This window comes from Mus caroli, chromosome 4 (assembly GCF_900094665.2).
Source record: "Mus caroli chromosome 4, CAROLI_EIJ_v1.1, whole genome shotgun sequence".
NCBI classification, from domain to species: Eukaryota; Metazoa; Chordata; class Mammalia; order Rodentia; family Muridae; genus Mus; species Mus caroli.
In genome coordinates this window covers 6920437-6929943 of record NC_034573.1, presented here as the reverse complement: position 1 = coordinate 6929943, position 9507 = coordinate 6920437, and the positions used below count along the sequence as shown (strand labels likewise).

Below are 9507 nucleotides of genomic sequence, written 5' to 3'. Positions count from 1 at the left end.
AGAGAGAGAGAGAGAGAGAGAGAGAGAGAGAGAGAGAGAGTACATACAAGCATGAGCACACACACAGTAACAGGGTGGGAGACTCAGTAGTCAATGGCTTTCCCCTACACACAAAGTACTTACAAGGACAACAAAGTGAATAAACAAGACAGTCTCCATGGGACTAGGGAGGCAGTACAGACACTGGCTCTCAATACAAAGTGCTTTAGTCAAGGAATTTCTTTCAGACTCAAGTTTTCTTTATATATTTTCCAATTTTGCTTTTGCTCTTTTTGATAGTGCTGTTTCAATATATTTTACTAATATATACTTTTTTCCAGTAATATTTCTGCAACAAATAAAATAAAACAAGCCCATTAGTAATTTTTTTCCTTTCAAAATTCAAATATTGGCTAGGCAAGGTGGCACATGCTTCTAATCCCAGTACTTTCAAGATGGAGACAGAAGGATCATCATCGGCTACATGCTAAGTTCAAGGCTAGCCTGGACTCCATGAGACCATCTCAAATTTCAGATATTTAACCTCAAAACTGGAATACTGGGAAACTTTTGGTCTGAAAGTTTCCTTGAGAATGAATGTTTAATAATTCTAAAAGAATAAATCACAGCAATAACTAAACATTCACAATGTCTCATAAGCATCTTCTTTCAAACTGTTAGTGGTTGCTGAAGTTGTCACTTCCTGGGGAATGTCAACATAGTTGCATTTACAACACTTGAATCAGGCTCAGAATGTAAGTCAGGAAATACAAATGATGGTTCCCAAGGCTCCCATAACTTGTGTTCTTATGCAGATGTAGTTTATTACATGCTCACAACAGAGTGCTAACTTTAATACCTTAATACACATGTGCAATTTGGCTGAATTATTGCTATTATGGGAACCATAATTTAGATTTTCATGACATTTTATGTGTAAAATCTCAACCATTATGCTATATGTAGTTTTAAATTTAATTTAAGATTTAGTATTCATCAAATCTATTCACACTACTATATTTTCTTACAAACACTGTTCTATGAGAAAACTAAAACCAACATGCAGCTAAGAAATCACTCTGCTGCTATGATGTCCTCTGTTAGGTCATTACTAATGCTGGCAATGGGTAATCCAGCCTTGCAAGTAACTTACAAATCTGTTAACCGTGAACTCGACTGACTTGAACGATGTCTCAGTTTAACCCACCCGCTCGTTAATGATGCCGTGCTCCCACTACTATTCCATCACTCTGAACAGTTCACATCACTCCTACAGTGGGGCTTAATCCAGGAGCCAAATGAATAGAACAAATGAGCATAATGCAGCGGACTTCCTTTATGCTCCGAACATAAAAATTAGTAATTAGGACCTTTGAATATTCTTCTCAGGACTGTTACATTTATATACCTGACTCCTCACCTTATGATAAGGTCATGTTTCAACAAACCCCTCTTAAGTTAAAATCGAGTGTTACATATCTAATTTATCAACCATCACAATACGAAGCAAGAATACTGGTTAGTAGCCTTGTAACTGGGTGGCCCACTGTCCTGCCCAGCATCCAATATATAATGCTAATCTGGGAAAGGATGAAAAGGATGATAGAATTTAAAAATTGAAACATTGTGATTATTGAATGTGTTTAGTCATATCTGAGCTATTCTAAGTCAAATATGTGTTAGCATAAAATAAAATCATGATTCCAATGAAGAATAAACTAAGTTTTTCCCTATAAAATATGGAGGAGCTACACTAAGGAGGATGCTTACATATTTATCCAATTGATAAGTAGAAGTGACCATTTTATGATGTTTATGGTGGAAATGCCTAAAATACAGTCCTTCCATAACCGCTCAGACTCTAGTTCTTAGTTACCTCAGCAGATCTACACAGTAGGCTACAAAGTCTTGATACATGGACAGTTTCAGAATAATAGTGCCTGGCTAGGTATGGTGTCACAGGCCTGTAATCTCAGTACTTGAGAGGTAGAGGTCGGAGCATCACGAGTTCAAAGTCACCCTTCGCTAGATAGTGAGTTGAGGTTAGCCTGGACCACATGAGACCTCACATCAAAACAAAACAAGACAAGACAAGCAGCAGTGAAAGCAGCAGTCTTCCTTTCTCACAGGGTAGAAACAGCACACAGGAAAGAATTATGGGTTAGGAAATCAAGTTACCAATTTGAACCCTCGCTTTGTAACAATGTACCCACTGACCCTGGACATATCACCTGGGAGGGTTTTTGTTGTTGTTTTTTGGTCTGGGGCTAGGTGGAGAAACAGGATTTTGCTATGTAGTTATGGCTGGCCTGGTCTTACTACGTAGTCCAGGGTACCCTCAAACTTGTGGTAAGCCTCTTGCCTCACACTCTCAAGTGCTGCGGTTATAGGCATGAGCTAATAGGCCAGGATACCTGGAAGTAACTTTTCATTCATTCATTCATTCATTCATTCATTCACTCACTCACTCACTCACTTATTTCTGTGTGTACGTGTAGAGATGTCAGAGGAGAAGCTCCAGGAACTGAGTCTCTCCTCGACCATGTGTGCTCTGGGACCATGTGTGCTCTGGGACCATGTGTGCTCTGGGACCATGCCTGCTCTGGGACCATGCGTGCTCTGGGACCATGCGTGCTCTGGGACCATGCGTGCTCTGGGACCATGCGTGCTCTGGGGATCACGCTTAGGTCATGAGGCTTGGCTGTAATGCATTTTCACTCATTAGCCACTTCACTGGCTTTCTGCAAGTTATTAACTTTCTAATGTACCAAAGCCATTTACTCTTCAAATTCTTTCAATCCTATATTCCTGAGAGCCATTCACACCCAGGTCTACCTTTCTCTTATCCCTAGACAGTGATAGCTATAGGTTCAACGACTCATCTGGCATCTCCTTCTACATTAATCTCCAAATTCCACGTCATCCTGCAGTCCACGTGACTTTTTTTCCTTGTGGTGCTGCGAATGTTTTCAAGATATATGCAAAAACTATGTTTGGTTTTTATAGGCAAGGATACTGAGCAAAGCTTTAGAAGAATAGTCCTTAAGGGTTGGCACGGGGCCCAGGAATGCTGTCGTCAGAGCTCCTCCTCCTCAGCTCTGCATGTGATCATTTTCTGTTCTACTGCTTCCTTACTGGGCACTGTGTTTTGATGGACTAGCACAGCTCTGGATGTGCATTCAAAGCATTTAAAAGACGACACAAACAACAAAGAAGAAATGAAAATGGAATAAGGAAGTGACTCTAGTGTGTGTGTAAAGCACATAAGACAAGGAGCATGCATTAGGAAGGAGCACCACTCCAGACCAGGACTAAAGCTAAGGTACTCAGAGGCAGGAAAATGTACAAGTGTGCCAGTGTAAACAGCACCCGCCTCAGGGCAAGGAGCTGGAGGACGGGGAGACCAAGCTCCTCAGCAAGGCCGGCTCTGCGGAAGTTTAGAGTTGAAGTGGGACTGACTTCTCAGCTGGATGAATGGATGAACTACAGCAGAAATTGCAGCTCTAGTTCCTGGTAACTTGACAGAAGTCACCTTAGAGGTGTCAGAGCTCTGAAAATGACTGAGTCCAAGGGGACTGTCCCAGGTAATTGAGGACAGACAGCAAGACTATAGCTGCCTCTAAGATCAGTTTGTATCTTCAATTCTTTCCTGAGTTAGGCTTCAGGACATGGCGATTCAACTGCTTCCAGTTCTTATATTCAGAAGGCAACAGCCAGTTTCCAAGGCTCCCAATTTCACTTTGGTACTACGGCCTTGCCTTTCTGGTCTCCTAGAATCCAAGCTGGCAACACCAATCCCCAACAGTGTGTTTTGGCCCACTTCAATTATTTAATATAACAACCCTCCAGAAGTGTGTTCAATATCATAACTTAGTCTTTACTTCTTAAAAATGATCACAAATAAAAAAGTATTTAGAAACTGGGGAAAAAGATGGGAATGTAGGTAAGTGGGCCTCTGCTAAAGAATAAAACATATTCTATAAAGAGCATAGGGTGGTACATAGATTTGTTTACACTTGTTTCCCAAACTGTGAAAATGGTAATGGAATGTACTAGAAGTGATACGGTATGAACAGATTGTTACAGAATCAACAACGTAAAATAAAATAAAATAAATTAGAAAAACAAGAATGCAGTGAGTGGTATCTTGACTCTTAAGACTGTCTAAAAAGCACTGAACAAGAGAGCAGGGTCTTGAAGGGCACGGGGAGAGAGGAGCAATGACAGGTTTCCCTTTTAGAAACATGTAAAGTCAAGCAAGTATGCTAAAGAACTCTGGTTAATGAAACCTTTAGCTTCTCACATTCTCTGGCCAAATCAGTGAGGCAAAGGCATCTGACATACAGCCACATTTACCTACATAGGCCACTCTTTCCACAACTTGGAAGCAAGCACACTCTCCTGGTGCTCTGCAGAAACCTGGGTGGGGCTCAAGTGATTCAGGCCCTCCAAGTGGGGATCAGAAAGGGGCATCAATATAATGAACAATACATATCCAACATTACAACTTTTGTTTTTCCTTTTTAAATACAGGTCTTGCTGTGTGGCTGACTGGCCTGGTCTTGAATTTGTAGCCATCAACCAGCCCCAGTCTCCCACGTGCTAGAATTTCAGGCATCTGCCACCTGCACAGCTCAGCCTTTAATAGTTATTTCCCAAGAATATTAAATGAGTCAACAAAGTATCCTTAGACTGGCTAATATAAGACACAGCTCCCAGCTCTTATTATAAAGCAGACTGATGTCAAGCCATCCCGGTAAGAAAGCACACATTTCCCATATCCTACCTCTGTGAAGTATTTGTTCCAATCCCACATGGAATAGCGCTTCCACTGAGATACACTGGACTGCAACTAGACATGTTCAGCAGATGGAGAGAAATGAAATTACAATAACAATAAAAAAGAAACATGAGAAGTTAGTTTGGTCTCCATGAGTCTATGTTCTTGTGATCATATTATATGCTTTCCTAGTAAGCCAACTATTTCAAGAAGGAGACATTTATTACAGGATCACTCTCTATTGGCTATCACCTGCATCAGAAACACTCAAGGAGTTAAAATGAGTCACAGAAAACGTGTGCCAATAATGTAAGGAATAAAGTAAATATTTAAGCATATAACAGAACATTAATTTTGAGAAACCATTCACACTTTTTATTTTAAACAGCAGAAAATTATTTACAATAGCAATAATCTCCTAATTAATTTCCTTTACACTAAGAGGGTCATAGATCCTAAACACACTCCAGATATTGCTAGTGGTCTCTTGTCTGAAGGCCAAGCAGGGCTTTGTTCTTCAATGGCACTGCTGTTGAAATGGTAACAGAATCTCCTAGCCTATCCTCAAGGCACTTGCCCACTCCCTGTACAATTCCCAAAGCAATCTCCTCTTACCTTTTACTGACGCCTTGTATGGGAGCTCTGACAGATGTGTTACTTGAAGATTTAGACTTAAATTTTTGCTAAAGAATGAAATAAGCACAATAAGAGGACAAAGGCTTAGAGAACTGCAACTCTGTCTTATAATAGCAATGTTTTAAAATGACATAAATAAAACACTTGGTGCTATCCTTTCTAGAAACCCCAAACAGTGATGACAATCTTTTGAAGACAGGAGGAAGGAGAGCACCCTGAGGTGTTCTCAGCCTAAGGAACTGACCTTCTGCTGTTCTGCATGCTGATTTAGAATTACTTTATACCTCTTCCGTTAATGCCAGGACTCAGTGACTTAATGTGAAGAAATGGCCTGCTATTTAAAACTTCCCTCTGAAGAAATTTAATTGAGGAGGGAAAAAACAACCCAGGCTCACTTTTCAAGGCCAAGAATGGTACTCATCTAAACTAAAAACAAACTCCTGTGTAACTTCAGGATTATTAAGTTTGATCAAATGTAATAGAATCAAGCAATATATGACCATGGAAAATGTTGAGCTACCTAGTCATAACCACACAGTAGTTCCCATATGTTCTAATAACATCACCATCATTAGTAAGCATTTATTAAGTGTTAACTGTAAAGTATCAAACATCATAAACCAACCACATACTAGGACCACCGCCAGCAAAAGGAAGCCAGACAGGGAAAAGGCATTTAAAACCATGCACAGACATGCCTTCACTTCACCTAGTGGTTGAGGAAGCTTAGGAGGCGAAAATATCTCATCATTTCTCTTAATTTTTATTTGATGTTAAACAGGAAAAGATTGAAGTAAAACCTTCAATAATGCACATGACACTCTTTTCTGGGAAGCGGGTCTTTTGTATTAGATACAGTCACACTGTCACTCCAAGCTGGCACGCTGCAACATTTGTTGTTGATTCCTGGGGTTTAGGAAGTTTGGGTGAGGAACAGGACTTCCAGGACACACCAGATGCCCCTCTTGACAATGTGGGCATGGACATTACTCAGATTATTGCTTTTTTTTATCTGATATATATTTTACATGGACCCACTCTCTCCCTTTTCCAGCTGGAAAATCAGATATAGCAGTGGGGGAAAAAAGCAAGCTAAATTCACATTTACTCAGGACTTCAAACCCTCAGAAATAAGCTATGTTTGTTAAGACAAAGATATAGTTTATTGTTACAAATTTAGATATGCACCTTACTGTACTTAGGACATTTAAACCTAGGTGTAGATGGAAAGGACAGAGATTATCTCTGTAAACCTAAGTGTGGATGGAAAGGACAGAGGTTGTCTCTGTGAAGGAAGGCACTGCAGTATGATTTACAGAGGTCTTAAATTATATTTTCAATTTTTATTTATTTAAAACAGTCCAGCTGAACATGATGGCATATGCCTATAGTTCTACCACCCAGAAGGCTGGTACAAGAGGATCACTAATTCAAATTCAAGACCATCTTGGGCTAAATGGTGGGACACTGTTTGTGACTCAGAGTCACAATAAAGTCACTTGGAGTGCCTGTACAAGCCAGAAAAGAAGAAAAGGGCCTTGGGGGCGGAAGGGTATCAAGCACAGGTGATATAGAATCAGAAGGGTGAAGGCTAGAGGTGGGAAGGTCAAGCAGGGCTGGCAGTGGGTGATGAGGACAGGAGGGGAGAGGACAGAAGTGCTAGCCAGGGCAGTTTATGGAAAGCCATGGAAACCTTCTACTTTGTATGCTAATTTATCAGGTAACTTAAAAAAGTCCAGATGAAAAATATAGCAAAGTATTAATTTATGTTTAGAATGGGTGAATATGATAAGTTCCTCCCACTGCAGTGTATAGGTGGCTTTTTGAATTTTTTATAAAGCTAAAATAGATAAACATTTAAAACATTAAAATATTTACAATTTAGTCAAATGCACTAGTTTATAGAATAACATTAATATTGTATTCCAGATGCCAAAAACCATTCCTGTACTGAAAGCTGACTGCCTTGGGCCTTTTAGAGCACGTTCGTAGACACTACCACGAACTCTAAGTGACCAATGTGGTCTGTGAGCTGACTTCTCTAATAACAGCTTTTCAAATTCTTACTCTCACTGAGGAGTTAACAGAAGTACACACAGAGTCTCTAACATTTTATCCCTCCACATTTTTAAAAGTGGAATCATTTCTTTACCTGTACTTCTCAGAATTCAAAGGCTCATACCCAGATGGCTACTATGACTCAACTTTAAGACGAGTCTAAGCATCTTAAATAATGATTTACTGTACATTTAGTGACTTACAAAAGATTTTTTGTCAAAGTTAGGCTCCTCGAATATTTCATTAATAAGACTGTCAAGATCATCTTCTTTTTTAAATGTGTCTGTTGATCTGAAAAGAAAACATGCACACACAATAATGAACCTTCACCTGGACCTTAAGAAAAGATGCACCAAGCTGGGCGTGGTGGTGCACGCCTTTAATCCCAGCACTTGGGAGGCAGAGGCAGGCAGATTTCTGAGTTCAAGGCCAGCCTGGTCTACAAAGTGCGTTCCAGGACAGCCAGGGCTATACAGAGAAACCCTGTCTCCAAAAACCAAACCAAACCAACCAAACAAAAAAACCCAGATGTACCACAAGCTTAAGTCCCACTGCTAGAGTGACAGCACAAGGATGCTTTTCAGGTATGGAGCTGTGTCACAACCTGCAGGGCTTTGGGGCTGACCTGACTGGAATGACAGAGGCTGGGATCAGGTGATACAACATCAGTGTGGAAACTCAGTGCTTATTACAAACAAACAGTATGAGGGGTGGAGAAAGCTGCTGTTGATGGTCTCTGTACACGATGAACTATTTGTGAGCAAGCCTGACTGGGGAAGGCTCTGCCATGCCTTTGGTCTGAGGCACTGAGATCCTTGACAAGGAAGACCTTGTGTTAATAATATACTTTCAGACTTCAACTGTACTCACAGGAATAGGCTGTTTGTTGAGACAAAGTTATAGTATTTTGGTACAAAATCACCTATGTGCCTTACTATTATGCAGTTAAGATATTTAAGCGAATGTATTATATTAAAGAAAAAACTGAGAATGCACTTTCCTAAATTATGTCAAGCACTTACATAGAGAATATAAAATATATAGGGTATAAACAAATTCTAATATCATAAAAGTTGAGGGCAAACAACCTCTTTTTTAAAAAATCATTTGCTTGTGGGGAAAGAGGAACACTCCTCCACTGTTGGTGGGATTGCAAGCTTGTACAACCACTCTGGAGGTTCCTCTGAAAAATTGGACATAGTACTACAGGAGGATCCCGCAATACCTCTCCTGGGCATATATCCAGAAGATGTTCCACATGCTTCACTATGTTCATAGCAGCCTTATTTATAATAGCCAGAAGCTGGAAAGAACCCAGATGCCCCTCAACAGAGGAATGGATACAGAAAATGTGGTACATTTACACAATGGAGTACTACTCAGCTATTAAAAAGAATGAATTTATGAAATTCCTAGGCAAATGGATGGACCTGGAGGGCATCATCCTGAGTGAGGTAACACAATCACAAAAGAACTCACATGATATGTACTCACTGATAAGTGGATATTAGCCCAGAAACTTAGAATACACAAGATATAAGATACAATTTGAGAAACACTTGAAACTCAAGAAGAATGAAGACCAAAGTGTGGACACTTTGCCCCTTCTTAGAATTGGGAACAAAACACCCATGGAAGGAGTTACAGAGACAAAGTTTGGAGCGAAGACGAAAGGATGACCATCTAGAGACTGCCATACCTGGGGATCCATCCCATAATCAGCCTCCAAACGCTGACACCATTGCATACACTAGCAAGATTTTGCTGAAAGGACCCAGATAGAGCTGTCTCTTGTGAGACTATGCTGGGGCCTAGCAAACACAGAAGTGGATGCTCACAGTCAGCTATAAGATGGATCACAGGACCCCCAATGGAGGAGCTAGAGAAAGTACCCAAGGAGCTAAAGGGATCTGCAACCCTATTCGTGGAACAACAATATCAACTAACCAGTACCCCCTGGAGCTCGTGTCTTTAGCTGCATATGTATCAGAAGATGGCCTAGTCGGCCATCGGTGGGGAGAGAGGCCCATTGGTCGTGCAGACTTTATATGCCC

At 40.5% G+C, this 9507-nt stretch overlaps 1 protein-coding gene across 1 annotated transcript in view; it reads right to left on the bottom strand.

Moving 5' to 3' along the window:
- C4H8orf37 (chromosome 4 C8orf37 homolog) overlaps nt 1–9507 on the bottom strand; it is a 20756-nt gene that overhangs the window by 7667 nt on the left and 3582 nt on the right. Inside the window, exons 2-4 of the mRNA XM_021160614.2 lie at nt 7657–7744; nt 5375–5442; nt 4766–4831 (exon numbers count right to left, since the gene is read on the bottom strand). Of these exons, the coding sequence (XP_021016273.1) occupies nt 4766–4831; nt 5375–5442; nt 7657–7744 (222 nt within the window). The remainder of the gene's footprint in view (nt 1–4765; nt 4832–5374; nt 5443–7656; nt 7745–9507) is intronic.